We start from the raw sequence: 19,565 nt of genomic DNA, 5'->3' as shown, positions 1-19,565 counted from the left end.
TCGAAATTTCGTTCAACGTGTTTTGATTTACAAAGTCTCGAATTTAATTAAGCAATTCGAGCAACGGGAAGGATAACCGTGAAACAACACCGTGCAATTTTAATGCCGAGTTCGAAACTTTTACAGTCGGACTTTACGATCCATTTCCAGGCTTGTGGCTTTAGTTGCTTATTTCATTGTTTTCACCCCTTCTCCCTTCCCTCTCCCGCTCCCTTTTTACTCTCCATTGCGGAGAAGGAATCCACCACCGTTAACCCCTTTGTTCTTCGCGATCGGCCAATACCAATATTCCAAGTATAACGATTGATCGAAAACCAATCAACTTTTGCCTGTATTTTTAATCACTGTTGACCGAACATATCAGTGAAAAGAGTTCATACATCTTTTTCCTCACATTTTTAAAACATAATTATTGGCTCATCATGTTATCAACTTATAATATTTAGATTTTTTTTCACGGAGGACACTTTATAGTGCATAAGACACAAATAAAACAGACCTTTTACCATAATAAATATACAGATAGATTGTCTTTATTAAATTTTATTCGCGCGATACTTAATTTTGAATCTACATCCCCTACATGCCTCCTATTCCTTCGGAATTCCTCCTCCTCCTCAGATCCAAGAATGCATCAGGGCTTGATGACGACTTGGCCCCGGCAAGCATCCATCTAAACTACGAAATCTATTCAGTAATTCCCAAGTTCTGGGGGAAAGAAGGCGGGCCATCGGGCGGACAGCTTTATGTTCTTAAGTGGATTGCCAAAAGGGGGTGAGAGAGAAAGGGTTTGGCGGGGGTGGAAAGGAGCGAGGATGAATCTTTCGAGTGGTCTGGCTCAAATTCGAGCAGCTTGCATTACCTTTCGAACCTTTTGAAGCTATTGGCGGTGAAACGATCGTCTGCAAAAAGGGAAAGGGAGGGGGGAGGGGGCGATGGACCCTTTCGCGCAGATTAGCGGGGAATCCAATGGGCCGTGGTGAAAGGTCGTGACTCGGAGGGGTCTTCTATCATGTTCAATCAATGGTTATTCAATACAAACCCCTCCTCCTCCCCTTTTTTATTTTTTTGCAAATTTTTCAAGAAGAACCATTCTTAAAGCCGGAACCGGAATGTTCAAGGATTGTTTGTCGGATATTTTTTAAAAATATATGTATGTCTCCTCGATTATGTTGGCGGTGTCAAGGGAGAAAAGTTTCTGAAAGCTCGCATCCGAAAGAAGCAAGTTCCACGAAACGTTCGCAGGATTTTCTGTCAGATATTGAATACGATGAAACGTTTGATATACCGTACGAACTTGGAAGGAAGGGAACTTTTGTGGAAATCGTATGATATTTTTTTCTTTTCAATAGAGTATTAGAGTGGATGATCAAATTATCACGAATACCTTTGAAATTATTATCACTCGATTGAAATTTGATCAAGGATGGAATTGAATTAATACTAATATTAGAATTATTATTCATAAAGATAGAATGTTTTTTATATTTTATTGTTTTATTGTATATATATAGCAATATTTTATAATACTAAAATTTATTTGAAAAAAGAAGATAAAGACATTTTATTCGTTTAACAAAAAAATAGAAAGAAATAAACAAGTTGACTTTTAATTATTTAACGAGCATCTTTTTGAATCATCAATTCCGTTCCTCGATCAAAACTTTGAAGGGATGACAATTTACAATTCTTCGTAACAATCTGATATATAGGGTAGTAAATTCATAGATAGAGTAATTGAAACACGAAACGAAAGGGGCCACCGCTCCTTTCAGCAACAAGTTACGAATTTAATGATCACGGCTTCTGAAAGGTTTCTCAAAGAGTCCCCAAAGCTGTTCCGCCGGCAACTTTACACTGGGAAAAGTAAAAGTTCTCAAAGGAGGGAGGGGGAGGCTTCATTATAAACATCGCACCTTTGTGCCGAAGAAGGCCGCTTCTACGATTGTTGTTACAGGATTCCCCCTCTCGAACGAATGGCTAAGTAACTTGAATCGAATCTTCATGAACTTTCCCCTTCCTCGTTATTAATCGTTTTTTTCCTCGACGAGAAAAAGGGATGGTAGGGTAGCACGGTGAATCGGCAATAATAAAGACCGATATATTAACGGGCCTCGAGTTTTTGCCAAGTGAAAAGGTACGATACGACGAAGTTTTTCTTCCCTTCCCCTCCCCTTGTTGTGACTAGAGAATGTCCCTGGCTGGAATGAAGCCAATCGACGAGCCTTGTTTTCCCTTTTTATCGAGGATGGTGGGAGCGCCTCTGAAATATGGCAATCGAGTCGAAAGTGTTGACGGAGACTCTTGAAAAACTCAAACTTCTTCGGGAAAAACTTTCCTCCGCATACATGGAAACGGCATAAAATAAATTGAATACAAATCGAGGATTCCTATTGGATATATATATATATATACGTACGAGTTCTTAATAAGTTTAAATAGATATGTGTACAGTTTCTGTATTCTTTGAACCAGAATTATATTATCTGTCCGAAAGTTTGTAAGTTTAAAAACGAAATCGGATTAAGAAAATAAGTAAATATCAACAACTATATATCTAATATAATCTTTCATAAAGTTGAAATGTTTAATTTTAATTTTAGCAAGCGTTTTATGAAAATAATAAAGCACAAATGAAGCCTTCCTATTGAATATCACGTTGAATAGCGTACACGTTTCTGAATACAGGAGATATACGAAATATCTCATTAAACCCCGGGTTAGCCACTTGTACAATACATTATTTAATCAGATTTACTAGAGAAAATTTGAATGGGAAATTTATCGTACAAGCTAATTCCAATTTTCAACTCAATTCTTCCATTCTTCCCGTCGCAATTCTACACGTAACTCCGACCCCCCCCAAAAATTTCGAATTTTAATTCCCTCCTTTTTAAAATTCCTATTCCTCGATCCCTTACAATAAATCTCTTAATCCCATTACGCTTAAATAAACAATTTCGTCGTTAGAAAACTTGAAAAAAGAAAAACAAAGAGACCCTGTTGAAAAACGGGTCATACACCTTCCGTTTTACCTGCCGCCCTTTCCCAGTGGCGAATCGCGACCAAAAATACCCAGCCCCGGCAACGTATCATTACGTCTGGCCCGGAACGAAAAAGAACCTAACGTTGGGGGAGGGGAGGAACGTTGGAATTCCGTCCGTTCGCCCTTTCTAATGAATATTGAAACGCGGACGTAAAACTCGCGCTCACCCGCCAACGTTAGACGTTCCATTGACGCACGGCACCCGGAAGTGCCCAGGATTCGGCCCCGATGAAAGCGAATACCATCCGGTACCAACCGGCTAGACGTCGAGTTTGGGAAAGGGAGATGGGGGCGCAGAGAGGAGCAGAGGGCGCTGACGCGCTGAGTTCCCACCCGTTCAAATTTGCACACGAGGGGGGCGAGGACGAGGCGGGAGAGGGTGGGAAAGAGACAGAGATGTTTGCCACGGGGAAGGTCCGTGACTTTGCCCGGCTTTTTATACCCGGGTTTCCCCACATCCCCGCGTCTTGAAAAGCCCTTGCTTCCCTGGCTACGCAGGAAAGGGGGGAGGGATGAGGAAGAAAGAGGAATGGAAGGATGGATAGAGAGGATTTTTCTTTTTCACTTCGCTTTGGAGCAAATCTTAGCGCGAGACAGTGGCTGAGGATTTTTTTGTTTGTATTTTTTTTTCGGGTTTTTTGGGGGGAATTTTGATTGGTATTGGATTTATTATTTGGTGTGTCTGGTATCTTGGTAGGAGTGAGATTTGTCTCGAAGAGAATTCGCAATGAGTTGAAGGTAATGGAGGAGGAAGCGGAGGATTTTATTCGGTTGTTATCTCGTTACTGGCCTAGTTTTTGCGGGCAACCATTTGCTCGTTGACTCCTTGTTAAATTTCGCTTGGGGGGTAGCACAAGTTTCCAAGTTTTTCATGATAAATAGATGAATGAATTAGAGAAAAGAGGGACGAATGTTTGTTATTCGATTCTATTTCTCTCTCTCTCTCTCTCTCTTTTAATCTAATCCAATCTAATAAATAAATAAACTTGTACTTCTGATTGTTATACGATATGACGAGATCACTTGTCAAAGAATTGAATCGCATTAACATCTATCCACACTTGGAAAGAACAGGGTTACATTTGTAAATTGTAACCCTGAACCCTGAAAAAGATGGGAGAAAAATTGGGACACAATCATAAAATATCTGAATGGAGAAGGCCCAAAATTTCATCCGACCAACCGAGCTATTCTATCCTGCTTATTCCACGCCATTCACATCCCATTAACCCCTCGAATAATCCACTAACCCTGCTCGTCACTTCGGGGGAAACTATATCGACAAGTGTAGCTGGAAAAGCTTTGGCACAACCGGGGAGGGAGGGGAGGGAGGGGTGAGAGTAGTTTTCATCGAGAGAGGCGACTTTTCCCCGGGGAAGCCGCTTGTCCGCCCTGACAGTAACTACATATCGAGCTCGAGTTTTTTCCGCGCTTTTTCTCCTTTTTTCCCTCCCCCTCCTTCCCCCCTTTTCGCCTCCCTCCCCCCCCCACGCAACGGATCGGGGCTACGAATTACACGTCACGAGAACCATATCTCAAAAGTTTCTCTTTCGCTCCCCGGAGAAACAAACCGAGCCAAACGCGGCGATCAATCGACGACGCGCACTCTTTTGTAACAATGAAGCCGCCACGAGAGGAGACAGTGAATTTTCATCTGGCGAATGTTTTTCGCCCCCTCCCCCTCCATTCCGTTTCTTAGTCGCGGGGAAATTCCGCGAGACAACCGATGGAATCAACCGTGAATGGAACTATTGGGGGAATTCTAATGGAAATTCGATGTGTGGGATCGAACAGTCACTTGTTTCTCGTTGATTGCCTTTCGTTTCGAATTAGAGGAACGGATGTGGATGGGTCGTAACGTGATGAGCAACGCGAGTTGGAATTACATTTATGTAAATTTTGAATATGCTTCTCGAATCTCCTCTTTTTTTTTTTTTTCTTTTTCCTTTTCGCTCGATAGTTTTTGAAACTTCGTTTCGTTGTTTAAGCGAGCTCTAGTAAGCTTCGTCACGATGATACCCTTTGATTTGATTAATTTTATTATCGGGGCAACCGATTCATTTGGATTGGAACGCTAATAATTTCATTTCGGTTTATTTTTTTATTTATGTTGTGGATGATCAGAAACGTTTTGTAATATGATATTACAGAGGGATCTCTTTCTATTCTAATCTCCTCTTACAGTTCCAAGTACAAATCTCGAGAATATCTTTAAAGTAGAATTTAATCTGGGAAGAAAACAAGAAAAAAATAAAATTTATTTCTTACGCTGCGAATTAACCGAGTTTATTAAAATAACGAGTTCTCCTCTTATCTTATCTTATTAATTCTATCTTATCGGCGATGTAGCATTCCCGAGAATTATTATTTTTTTTTTTTTAAGCGTGGAACGGTACCACGTATTAATCGATGAAAACAATAAAAATGCAAATGAAACTTTCTAAAAGCTGAAACTCCATTTGTTCTTCCTCATTTCTTTGTCGCTTTTACGCATTTCCACCGTCCGGTACGTAGACGGGATATATGTTATCTATGGAAAAATTTTTATCGTGGATTTCATTAAAACCTTATATCGGTATAGCCGGGTTGGCTTAATTACGTCGAAAATTAATTCACTCGCGACGCAGATACCAGGACGAATATTAAATATTCTCCACGCAATTTTCTTTCCTTTATAAAAGATTTTTATAATAAATGGTATCACGTCATGTGGAACTGAAAGAATTATTTCCTTCCAATGTATAAGCGACGAGTTAATTAAAATGTCGAAAAGAAAAAAGAAAAAAAAAAAGAAAAAAAGAAAGGAAAAAAGACATTTGTTGCGAATTACATTTGTGAAATCTTGTGGAAACACGACGCGACTGTTCCATATAATCAACTAACTTTTGCACCCAAGAAAATGATCCTCGAAAATGTTTAATACGATATTATATAACATCAATTATCGCATTTACTGTATAAAATACAATAAATATGTAAAATACAAAACAATGGAACGAAAATTTAGCGATTTTCTTCGAGTTCTATTTTAATTTTTTAATCTCGTTGATCAATCGTTATTCCGATAATCGAGACTCTCTCTGTATTTCAAGTTTCCAATGGGACGATGGGAAGGAAATAAAGTGATAATGTCTATGGAGGAAAATTTAAAATTTCGATGGCTCGAGAATCTTGGGTACACAAAGGGATATTTCGTCATAAAATATACAGAGAAGAATCTATCCCCGATAGTAGCTAAAATATCCATCCATTCACGGCCTTGAAGATCGAGGGGAGTAATTTGACCTCCTTCCATTTTCCGCCATCGCTGTTCTCATTTCAGTCTTCAGGCTCATCCGGTCGTCGAGCATCGTAGTCGATTTTCAGCCTCGAAGAAAAATGCGATAATGCCTGGTGACGCTTTCCAGGTATTACCCTTCCAAATTGAATTAGTCCCTTCGACCAAGAAGAAGGAATCGGCGTCGTTTATCTTGTTAAGCGAGTGCATCGAGGGTTGATATTCGTATGTTGAGAATGGAATGGTGATTTAATAAATAAAATTCTATTTAATTATTCTGGCCGTCGATACATTGCGTAAATCGATGAGATGAAATTTTTAATTTACAGATTCTTCGTTTTCGGAAGAGTTAAATTATATTGGAATAATGCAATTCGATGTCCGCCACGACGGAATTTATCCGGGAAATATCGAAGTAACTGTAAAACGTTCGTCGAATATTTAAAATGTAAAAAATTTTTCCCCAATTAGTTAGATTAAATCGCAACAATTCATTGATTTGAAGTTATTCGGCCGAAAAATTCAATAAAAGAAGATACGGTGTATATCCACGATACAATAAAATATTTTAGATACGAGAAAATTCAATAATATGCGCTGTGCAATCCATCTGAAAAAAGGATCTATTGAAAAACCTTTATTAAAAATCGGTTCATGATTTCGATTTCGAATAATTGAAAATAACTCGACACGATATATTTACGCGAAACAAAAATAGGGCCGCAGCTTATGATAAGATAAAATTTTGCTTAAAAAATTCGGCAATAAATTTTCGCCCATCATCCCCCTAACCGTTTCTTCTCCATCAAACCACCACGATAATTAATCTTCCTCCTTCGACCGGACAAACTTCCCATCTTCCCCGATGAACCTGACATAACCCACGACTCCTTTACCATCCTCCAAACATTTTACCGTAACAACCACTTTCACTATTTTCCTTCACTCGATATCCAATCCACTCGTAAAATGCAAATCCCCAATAATTAATCTTCTCCCCTCCCTCCCCACAGACAAGCCTCTTCCACCTTTCCACCTTCGGTTTCACATTTCACGCATACTTTCTCCCGTTTAATATTTTCACCCCGCGTTCCGTACATATGTCTCGCCCCTCCCCCTGCATTTCCTTTCCTCTGAATTCTCAGCGGGCCCTCTCGACCCCGGGACCGTTTCCACCACGCCACCACTGCGTTATAGGAAACGCATATCCAAACCCATTCACGCACGAAAGGTCGTTGTCTCAGGCCAACGCGCATAGCAGCATCCCTCTTCTCCCCAATCCTGAGCTTTCTTCGCCTCGCGCCGCTCCCCTTCTTCCGCTTCCATTCCCGAAGATTACGTCAGAACCTCGGCTCTCGTCTGGCAACATCCGCGAGGATGTCCTTTCCTCGCCACTCCGCTCGTTCTCGCGCCTCCCCCGTGCTTCGTTGCCAAGCCTAATCGCGCGGAAATACACAGTGGAAGAACAATTTGGTCCGGCCGTTGAATCAGTTTTATGGGTTTAAAAGATGAACGGTCGAGGGCGGGGGAGGGGGGCTCTCGTTTAAAGTAACGAGATCGGAGTTGCGGTCGAGGTTCGGTTTACCGGTACCGCCACGGGGTGGCAGCACTATGCGGTGAACGAATTCGAAAACGTCTTTCGTTTCTCCCCGAAATGAATAATATATACGAATTAAATTAAGGTATCCTGGAAAATCGGTAAAATTGGAATTATTGGATTATTTAATTAAATAGGAAAATTAACTCGAACGACTCGATGCGTTTGCAGGAATTATTCCGAATTATTTTTGATCTTGGTGGAGCAAATTGTGCTGTGTATAATCTGATCTTTATTTCGATTATTAATCGAAAACACTTTAACAGCGATAGTAATAGTAAATATGTAAAATATTTGATAGGTTCTCGATATAAAATTAGGACAATAATTGTGAAAATTTCATGACAAATATCAGGGATGTCTCCTCGTTTTCTAATTTCATTGGAAATTCGTTATGTAATATTTTCTATGAAAAAAAAAATATATATACAATTTACTACGACTCGGAATCGAATAAGGGAAAAAAGATACTCGAATCGAATAGAACGAAATCTCATAACACGAGGCGGCAAAGTTTACTTCAACCCCTTATTCATCCTTATCGCGGAGAAATCGAACGCGAAACATTCATATACAGGAATCTCCATCGAAAAACTTCCTTTGATACGACTCTGTATCTTTGAAAGATTCGACGATTATTCCCACGAATCCTACCCCTCCCCAGGAAAGGAAGAAGCTCTAAATCATCCAATATCGAGCCGAGCCACCCCCTCGAGAGCTATAAAACGCGGAAAGGAGATCATATCTGGCAGTTGTTAAGAGAAACAATTACTTCTCGATTGTCTCGACCACGATCACGTACAAGAAACAATTAGAGTTCGAACGAATCTCGTGGCCTTCTTTCATGTCCACGTGATTTTCACGTCCGATCTCAGAGTGGAAATGGAGATGGAACGAGATGGTTCGACAATTCCCGTGGAAATAACTGTCGTACAATAACCAACTGGTCCTCGTTATTGCCGCTCGAAACATTGTTCTTCGTTTGGTGGAAAATATGGGGAGAGAGGGGGAAGGGTTTGGATCCCCCAGCTCGAGGGGGGATCAAAGGGGCTCAATCTTCGAGACTTTAACGTTTCGCTTGGAAACGATTGCGCGGCGACGGCTGTTACGAACGGAGGATCGTTCATAATGGGTCTGGGATCATTGTTGGGGGGATATTCTCCATAAAGGAGGACGGGTATCAACGCGACGGGAATATATTTCGGAGAAAACGGAACAAGGGACGTTGCCACGGATTTTAAACACCGCGTGGAATCAGCACAGTGGCCCCGGAGGGTGGACGGTGGATCTTTATGGCGCATTGTCATTGAAATGAAAACGGGGTGTTACCTTGCGATACTTGGACAATGGCAGTTTTGGAATATTCATATGAAGGAAGGGGAAAGGTATATATGTACCGATCTATCGTTTCAGATCCACTGTTTTTTTACAGGATCTTGATTATGCTCGATTATCAAGGATCTTAAGAGCTAATAATGTGCAAAAATGAACAATTTTGGTAAAGAAAGATTCTTTTTTCTCATTCGCTTTTGAAAATATTATTTTTATTGAATTAAAGAAGATGATTTCTCTTACTCAAAGGGGAAGTTATTCGTACTAAGCTTTAGGATAAACAAATAATGAATATTGCTTGCGAGCAAAACCACACCTTTCGAGATTTCTCACTTCTCCACTCGCTTCCAAGATCCAAAAGGATCTTTTTTTAAAATTCCAAGAACACCCACCGCCACAGTGGAGGAGTGGGCAGAACGTTTCCTCGCGGAATGCCATTTCGAAAACACGGTTGCCCGTATCACTGTCCGCGGGGCGAAATCGTAATAACATGTCGTTACGGTCGAAACGAATTTTCACTCTCAAAAGAGAGACGTCTGCAGGTGTGTAATCTCACCCGGAAGGCAGGCTAGGGGTCGCGCAAGGATCAAAGAGATTTTCCATGTGTTTCTGAGCCGAGGGCGGATGGGAGGGATGAAAAAAAAAGGAAAAAAAGAAAAAGGAGGAGCCACCGGGGGAGGCGGGTGTTGGAACATCCGCCGAAAGACTGGAAGAACATCGAGAATAAGGGAGGGTACGAAGTTGGGCGATCAAGGGAGGGGAGGGTTAAATGACCAAAACTCCCTTTTAACTTTCCAATTAATATTCCAGAGAGGAGGGAGGGGGTTGGATTGGAACTTTGGCCCCCGCGTCACGGATTCGCCGTTTCGTCTCTTCCCTCCCCTTCCCCAGTTTTAATTGCGTCAGCCAACGCTCGTTTATTTAAATAATTCGAACGTGAACAGGTAGAGGCGATTTATATCCGAAATCTCGATTTCTCGAGAAGAAATTCTTGGAAATCCTCGTTACGAATGCTTGCTCTACCGTGGATCGTTCTTATCAAGTATTCAACGTTTGATTTTGGGAAGGTGGCCGGCGATACTCGGTGAGATGCGATTTATCGAGGGAGATGTATACGCAGGGGGTGTGTATAGGGTTCGTTAGGGTGGAAGATTTATCGCGTTCCGCGCGGATTGGAAACGTTATGGTACATAATTCATTGCATTGGCCGGGGATTTGGAAAATCTTTGCCTCCACGTTTATGGTGTTGAGAGATTTCTTCAGATATTAACGAAAGGAATTTTGTCTTTTTTTTTTATAAAATCACCGTACTTGGAACGCTACATGTTTAATATTTAATTCTTCCATCAGACGTTTCTTTCTTTCGTTTTTTTGAATGGTTTTGGTAATTTATCGTTGTTTTCTTGTGATCTGATAGAGTTTCAGTCCAATGTTACTTTCCCTTAATTTGCAATTTATCGTCGGATTCTACATTATTGATTTCTTGCAACAATTTAATAACATTCAATATAAATATTTATCATTCTAAGAATCACGAAGATACCAAAGGAATTATATGAGATAATAATACATCGAAAACATTTCTCTTACTCATTTTTTTCTTCTCTCCCTGCGTCCACTCACCTTAACTAATATCCATCGATCGGAATAATCTCGACCAGAATAATCTCGAGCACTCTTCTTTCAACACTCCGGAGAGATTCGCGTAGCGTAGCTACCTCTCTACTCAACAAAATCCTATTACATTCACCCCCTTCCCCTCCAAAAAAAAAGAAAAATAAAACGAGAACAAAACACAGGCCAAGTTAATGGAACAAAAATGTTATCCCAGAAAATTTTCCGGTTAAATTTCCAACAACAGCGGCGACAAATCCGAAATACCAAAAAAATTATAAAAAAAAAAAAGGACAAAGGTACTCACGATATTCATCTCCTGCTCCTGTATCTCCTTGTACACCTCGACGATCCTCATCAGCGCGAAGCCTGCAACACAAAGCGAATTTCGATCGTTTTGAAAAGCTCTCAAGCTCTGTCTCTTCGTCGACGACACACCAGAGGCTTTCTCCTCCCCCTCCTCCCCCGTCTTGCGGCTCTCAAACTTTCGTCCTGAATTATTCAGTCGCGGCTGGTGTCGCCGATACTTTAATCCGCGGCTAAAGCACGGGGAAGGAGGAGGAAGAGGAGGAGGAGGAGGAGAGGAGACTTCTTGGTAACACGTTGCCGCCGATTTTTGAGCGAATCTTCGGTTCGAAGAAGACCTTCCCTCGAGAAAAGATGTGGAAAAAAAAGGATGAAACTGCGGTGAAGAGAAGATAAAGATGGAAGGGGGATGTGAAAGAGTCGCAATGCTCCTCGAATGTTCTGGGCACGGCCAGTTTCGCGGTGGAAAGTTTTCTCTGCCCCTGCGTCGTTTCCTGTCCGTTTCCTCTCAGGAGGAAGTCCTCCCTGGAAGAAGTGTTCCAGGGGTTAGCTGTGTTTGTCGTAGGTGTGTTACGTATGCATGCGTCGCGTTCGGGGAGAAACGCGATTAGGAGTTTCGAAGTGGGGATAAATTTTGGAGAAGATTTTTAGAAGTGGGTGGGAACGAGAAAAGGAAATGGGTTGGTGAATTTTGTGGATTCAGGAGGAGGATATTGTTGATGTTGATGAGAAGAGGAGGATCGACTTTTATCCTTGGAATTTTTTTTTCCTTTCAGGACGATTTCCTCGATGAATCGATTGAATTTTTCCCCACATCTCTTTCCAGGATCGATATTGTTTAATTGAAAAAGCGGTAACAAAAAAAAAAAGAAGAATATTCTTAAGTTTGATCGACTAATTAAAGTTTTAATTAAGTTAGATGAACGCCAATCGGCTCTAAGTTTAAATTAGATTATTAAAGTATCAAATAAAATAAAGTTTTCTGTCCGATTATGAACTGGCTTTTGGTTACTGAAAACTTTCATCCCATGGAAACTTATTGTAATCGAGGGTTTTCTCTTTGTAAATTCTACGATACAGAGAAGTAGAACGAATTGATACGCCTTTTTTTCGATAATCAAGAGATTGGTCGTTTCTATTAAAAAAAATTTTACACAATAAAAAATTTCTGTTGCCTCTTGTTTCTCTCGTTTCCAAGAATATCCACTTTAATGTATGGTCAAGATATATTTGTTTTTTCTCTCTTTTCTCTCTCTCTTTTCTGGCATAAACATTTACTGCGATTCAACTAAAGCGAATTTTTTGTATCCTTCATTGAAAAAAATGTTGGTATGATTTTTTATCGTAGCACATTTATATTTAATGGGCGCAGAATGATCGTAAAATCATTGTTTATATTTTCACGGTTTACATGGAACCACGCAATGGCATTGAAAAAATATAATAGAGTATATCGTAACGCTTTACGATACTTCCTATAGCATCCTATAATAAAAATTGAAATTTTTCTTCTTAGACTCGAATAATAATTTCTTATCATTGTATAAAATATACAATGATTTCATATCGCTCTTTAACCAGATGAAAAGAATAACATGGTAATAATTTTTCTTTCAATCTCTTAGACATATATTAAAAAATACATTTAGCATCGTTCAATTCCTTCGATTTCAAAATAATTCTCTGAAATTCTTTTCCACCGATCTTCAAGTCGAAATCAAATATTTTTAATACTTCAGATAAAATATTTAAATCTCTCTCTTGACGTTATCGTTAACGTTCGATCACTTTCCTTCCTTCGTTAATAATATTAACAAAATCTTACACGCTCGATTTGAACATGGATTTTCGCAAATCCTCCTTTTCTTTTTTTAATTACTGGTCGTCGAGGGAATGAGGAGCGATAGAGAACGGAAGAAATCATGAGAGTGAAATGAAAAGGAATACGGGGATGAAAATCTTGTCAAGGACCTGTGTCTCTCCACTCGGTCCCTCCCTTCAATTCCCGGGTTAATATATGGTGGATCGAGGGTAACGCGCTGGGACTTCTCGACATATGGGATTTCCTTTCCTCGTCGAATTTAACCCCGCACGAATCGCAAAGGGTTTCCTACGCGTAACGAGTATGCGCGTTCCTGTAACCTCTCAGGCGAAAGGTTTCGCGATAATAATCGGCGAACGTTTCTCCCCATCGTTTACTTTCTTACTCATATATATATACTATGATGCAACCGCTATGATACAATTTTACCACCGAAGAACCGCGTAAATTACATACCTCGCGTTTCATCGTTCCTGCAATCTTGCAGAGTCGTAACGTCTGTTTACGTTCGCTTGTAACGTTCGTGAAACATCAATTACGGACGAGGCTGGTTTCCTAGATTACGAAGAAAATGAATCTAAGGGAGTTTCATATTTCTGAATTCCAATTATAATAATTTTAAGATAATAACAATTATCCTTACATTTTCAGAAAAATCCGAATTAGCGATATATTAAACTTTCTAAATTCAATACACCAATAGCAACAATTTAATCTTGCAAAAAAAGAAACATACGAAAGCAAAATATCCAATATTAAATCAACAATCCAACTTCCTGCTAATTCCAATTCATCCAAGTGCGAAGCATCTAACCCGCCGAAAGCACGCCTCAAAATTCCAACAGAACCTGTCCCCGCAGTTTCGAAACGGCAAAGCCACGGGATCTTTGCTCTTCCTCATTTAGCATACGCCAACTACATCCCCCCATCCGTTCCCACCGAATTACGCGGCGCGAATTAACTCTCAGCCCGGAAACCGAGACGGGGGAGTGTCGGATACGAAGTTGCGGCTTGCCAGGTGTCGAAGAAGAGTTAAGGAGTGGGGGGGGATCGTGTGTTCGTGCGGAAAGGTGCAGGAGATTCTGCAGGAGAGGGTTTGGGGGAGGAGGAGAGAGGGGTTGTATAAGCGTCCCGTATCTCAACTGCACAATATCGTGATCCCTAGCCGTATGTAAAGCTACGCACATGCGTACGTCTTGTCTACGCGATGTACACATACACAAATATATACGTGCGCTCGATGTACGCACACGTAAATTTGTAAGACGAAGGGCTGAGTGGCTACGTTAAGTGTAGTAACGTGTACTCTCGACATGCGGATGATCCATTCCAAGGAGCTACTTCCGATGCACATGTTTTGAAATTCTTCTACCTTTTATGGGATGGTATTCCTTGGGGAAATTTTAGGTATGTATGAGGGGAGGGAGGTATCGGATGAATTATGCTCCGCTATAAAGCGAAGCGAGAATTTTATGAAGATTTATTTATTCTTGTTTGTAGTTTGTATATATATATGGAAATACAACGTCGACTATTATATTATTTATTATAAAATTTGAGGATTGTCGTTTCTTCCAAACAATATTCTATCTCCATGTTGTATGTTTTTAAAAAGTTGAATTTCAATCTCAAATGAAATTTGAATTTGTCGTTAATTTTATGAAATATATTTTAATCGGATATAGAATTAACTTTGAACACTTTAATCTCTTTTAAGGGTATTGCAGGCGTCTCTCGGGTTGCTTGTTCGCTTGTATGATGCTAAACGCTTCCATAATTTTCATCTTGCGCGAAGTAACACTCAAAGGGTTACTCCTTTGTAACATGAGCGTTAAAGAAGTCATATAAAAGATTAACGTGTATCCTTTATAAAGTGACGAAATTCGTAATTTTGTGTATTATTAAATAAAACTATTTTAAAGATCTTCTTTCTATTATATCTATCTTGTTTAATCTACCTCCAATGTCCTGATTTCTGACTTCGATTCTCCTTCAAAGAAATTCTTCCCTTTAATTTCGACCGATTAAAAATCTCTTTCGAAACTAATCCCATCGTTTTAATCAACGTTGCAAGTTCGTAAAACTCGTAAAACTTTGTATTAATCACAGTCGAATTTTGTTTGCATCAAAATTTTTCCACGAAATTCGCAACCAATCAAAAATTTACGTGTAAAACGTAACAAATGCCTGGTACAAAGGATCGCGATTAATCCCATCAAGGGTTACTAAACTGAAAAATTAGATTGTTATCCCCACTGGATCGATTCACGTCGGTGTTACCGTTGAAAAATTGTCTCGAAAAATTCGCCGTGCGTACAACTCGTGACAAATAAAGAAGGTTGGGTTTACACTCGTCTTTCTCGCGCAACATTTACAATCCATAAAATGGATCCATAAAATATCTCAGGATTAATCGATTCAAAAAATTTCTAAAAAAGTCAAATTCACATTGAAATAAAATATATCCCCGTATTCGCAAAAAATATAATAATTCGAATTTAAAACTTACTTAAAGTTCGAAAGGGGGTCAATTTCGTTGGCTTGGACAGGAAACGAGTGTGCGCGAATGCGATACGGATTAATTTCCAGGGGTAGCTGGACTGGTAGGTGGTATATATAGGTGTCAGTAATTTCGGGATCGAGGGAGGAGGGTGGAAGGCGTAACGCGGCGTAACGATGCTTATGGGGCTTTGGATCCTCGGCGTGGGGGTTGTCTGGTTTAATGCACGGCGCAACGGGTTTAACGCGTAACGTAAACACGAACGAAGCGGATCTATCGGCGGCCAAACAGCCGACTTCCCTTGCGAAAATCAACCGGCGTCTCTCGTCGCATCCACGCAAAGAAGTCGATCGCTTGTTTGGAAAATATAGCCGGAGAGACACGGCTCGTTGGAGATCGACAAGGGAGGGGAGGGGCGCGTTTGAAAACGTGATATTGCACGAGAAGTTATCTCCTTCCGGAAAGTGGATGGATAGTTGGATTCCGGATATGTATATGCACGCTGCATTGTTATTTTCGTAAAGTTGAAAAGTATGTAATTTAGTTTGGGAATTGTGCTTGTTTCCGGAGAAACGAATGGTTTCGTGCCACTCCCTGGTTTGTTTGAGAAACTGTAATAACAATATGACGGTATATAATGTTAATGTGGAAGTGTAGGGTACAGGGAATTAATTAACTTGTATTATTCATAAGTTGGATTTCTTTTCTTTTTTTTTTTTTATTTGAGATTCTGTTAAATTTTACCGAGATATTACTTTGTATTGTCATTTTTAAGAAGGTTAAAAAGAAAATTTCGAAAGCTATATGTAAAAAGTTTTTAAAAAATGGAATTCTCGCAAAAATTAACGCAATTAATTCGTAACATAATTGCGTCAATCATTCGCCGAAGCTGTATAATTTACACGATTACACCCACCGAAAAATACCCCCGAGAAAAACAATTCATAACGATAATTAAAACTGGAACACTCCAGCCAGAGCCCACTGTTATTACAATTTTTTCCCACCCTCCGCGAAACATTTTAAACCGTAATTCCACCCTCGGACTGTGCGTTCCACTCTCTACCCGCGGCCCTGGCTAAAACAACTCTGAAGCTTAATTACTCTAAATTTTCGAATTCAAGCACCGTGCGACAAACCGTCTGAAAAATTCGCGGCCCAACCCCAACGCTTCCAAACGGCATCCCCGAAAATCTCGCGCGTCCAACGCGGAGGAATAAATACGAAGAGGGTGAAGCGGCCTCTGCTCGACCCCTTGTGTTGCAGAGACACCGTTTCTCTCCCTCCTCTACCCCATTTCCCGTGCGCTGCACCGCGAGCCAACATCATAAACATATTCGTTCGAAGGCCAGCAGCGAATCCCCCTCACCCCTTTCGTGAAACATTGCGTTGCGCGTGACTTGGCGTGCTGGAAAAAGAAAAAGAAAAAAAAGAAAAGAAAAGAAAGGGGAAAAGGAATTTAGAATTTAGTCGTAAAGGATGGAACAATCTCGAGTCCATCAAAAAGGGTGGAAGAGCACGGCTGAATATTTGATGTCCCGGGAGCGATCTCTGATCGATCAACCGCTCGGACAGAGCCCAACGTTCCCGAACTTGCAAGAATCCCTCAAGAAAAGTTTACCGGTTGCAAGCTTTCCACTTTTCTGCCCTCCTTATTCGAGTCTCACGAGAACTTTCACGCGTGTTTACGCGCCCTGTGCATAATTTATGTACGAGTTTTGGGCGGGGATTGGTAAGGAATATTCGTGGGCAATCTTACCTGTTTCGATTCTTACCTCTTCGATTCTCCTGGTTCTCGTTTGTTTGTGAAGATCAATTTAAATTAAGAAAATACTTCTTGGAGAAGGAATTTTTTAAATATATGATGAATATCGGTTCTAAAATGTAGATATCCGTTTCCATATAAAGGGTTAATGAATGGAATAACGTGACAATATTTTTTGTAATGCCTCTGTGAATGCCTCTTGTTAAAATGAATTGTCCAGAGAAATAATTTCATAACGATGAAATGAAAGTAAAACACACCGGTTAATTATTGTTTCTTTTTTCTTTTTTTTAACAGGAAAAGATATCTGACGATAAATCGTTGGTATCCACCTGCGATTCTGCATAAGGATGAAAACACCTCTCGCAAAGGATATATTCGATAGTATATGAAATATTTTAGAGAGGTATTGCATTTTACTTTATCGTGGTACTCTTAGGGAAACGGTGCATCGAAAGAATCGAAAACAAATTCCGCTTATCCGCAGTGGTTCAATATTGGTTGATCTCGACCGCCTTCGACTTTGTACTTTTTCCTTGCCATTCACCCTTGATCCGAAAATCGTCCATTCCTTTCCGTTTCGAGCCCCGAGATATTTCCCCGTTTCTATCTTGTTTGACATTTTGTTGCAAATCGAACGATTCCTCGCGCTCCCTCCCTCCGAGAAAAGGTCTTGGAATGCATTCAAAATTGGATCTCGTTCGAGTTCTACGAACGGTCCTTTTCCTCCATGCGTGTATTTGTTTCATTCGATTCGACGGCAGAGAGCAGCGATCCTTCTCTTTCAGATTATTCAACTTGTCGTTTCGACGGAAAGAAAATATTTTGGAGAAACAGATTATAAATCTATTTGTCATTTTGCATCGTTAAACGTAAATAATTCGAGAGAAAGTGCGTTTAAAATTAAGATACAATATTCGATACTCGATGAAAATGGTTAAAATTGTATCGAATATGATTGTCTGCGCTGTCTAATACGATAGCATTCACGTTTCGTAGTAGTTTCGAATGGTCGACTGCGTGCAGAAACTGTTTAAGAGGATTAGTCATTAATCTTGAAAGGAGTCTGCCTTCCCTATCCTCTTACCATCTTCGAAATTAATTAATATAATCCTTTGTATTAAATTAGATCGTGAATACATACGAATTCGAGCAATAGTTTCGTTCACTCATCTAACTTTATTTAAACCAGAAATATCGCGAAAACTGTATGCTCCATAAAAATTAAATTTCTTCTTTCTTTGAGATCAAACAACTGTACGTACATTCCAAAACAATTTATATATTTTTATTAAACCCATCCTGTTTTTTTTATAATCTATATAGAATGTCATGAACAAGTTCGATGAATGAGAAAGAAATGTATGCCTTTCCACGAGAAGCAAGTTAATCGAAAAAGAGTGTCTCTCGGGCAGCAAAGTCAAACAATTTTTCCCTTCCCTTTGATGTGGTTCCCAACACTACTAATTAAGATCGAATTCGTAGAGGGCGGCCCGTGAAAAGTGAAGACCAAGACAAACAAAATTACGCGACTGTCTGACTGGGTGAAGATCGGGCAAGCGAAATAAGGGGAAGGGGACGAGAGGGATCTCGAGCACCGATGTAAACACACGAAACGTACCACTTAATTAACGAATCGAGCAAAACGCACGCAAAGTGGGCGATAGTTTTAATTGACTCGAAAGAAGATGAAAGAGGTTGCAGATATATATATCTCGAATGTAAAGAAAACGTGAAAAATTCTTTGGAATTTGATAAAGAATGACTCTAAAGAGAACGAATTCTAAAGAAGGGAATAGAGAAAGTACAAGTATAGAATTTTTAGAAAATATATCTTCGAAGAAGTGAAATTCGAAATGAAGAGAGTTTAAATTTCTCAGAAGCGAAAAATTCATATTAATCAATAATTAATCAATAATTAAGAAAGAGGACGAAAAAAAATTCTGTGAATTATTCTCGCGATTATTTCGAAACCTGGCAAAAATATTTTTATTGGTTCGAATTTCAGTTAGGAATTCATTGTGTTTACCGGCCTGCAAAAAATCCGAGCCAATTCGGGGGTAGTTTTTAACGAGGCCTTCGAAACAAAACCGCTCCCCATGAAAACTTTTTCCAGTTGTAAACAACGAATCGTCTCTGCAAAAAGAGACGAAACTTCAATTCGAAATAATTATTCGTCGAACGAATATATATAGCCTTTATTATTTTTCAACGAGTTAAAAGATTTTTAATTAAAAAAAAAACAATAATAACAACAACGATCCATATCCATAACGATATAATCATCAAAATTATCTCACCGAGAT

The 19,565-nt window shown here is 39.7% G+C and overlaps 1 protein-coding gene and 1 long non-coding RNA gene across 6 annotated transcripts in view; one reads left to right on the top strand and one right to left on the bottom strand.

Annotated features, from left to right (window-relative positions):
- LOC108000921 (trichohyalin) overlaps positions 1-19,565 on the bottom strand; it is a 174,382-nt gene that overhangs the window by 19,622 nt on the left and 135,195 nt on the right. For all 4 annotated transcript variants that reach the window (XM_062085269.1, XM_062085271.1, XM_062085270.1 and 1 more), the window contains one exon: positions 11,174-11,235. In XM_062085269.1, coding sequence (XP_061941253.1) covers positions 11,174-11,235 — 62 coding nt within the window. The remainder of the gene's footprint in view (positions 1-11,173; positions 11,236-19,565) is intronic.
- The window catches only part of LOC114576878 (uncharacterized), a 141,856-nt gene that overhangs the window by 36,266 nt on the left and 86,025 nt on the right, over positions 1-19,565 (top strand). The gene's annotated exons all lie outside the window — the stretch shown is intronic.

Source organism: Apis cerana, linkage group LG14, assembly GCF_029169275.1.
Source record: "Apis cerana isolate GH-2021 linkage group LG14, AcerK_1.0, whole genome shotgun sequence".
NCBI lineage: Eukaryota > Metazoa > Arthropoda > Insecta > Hymenoptera > Apidae > Apis > Apis cerana.
Note: the sequence above shows the minus strand (reverse complement) of the source record. Positions and strands in the feature narration are given on the sequence as shown.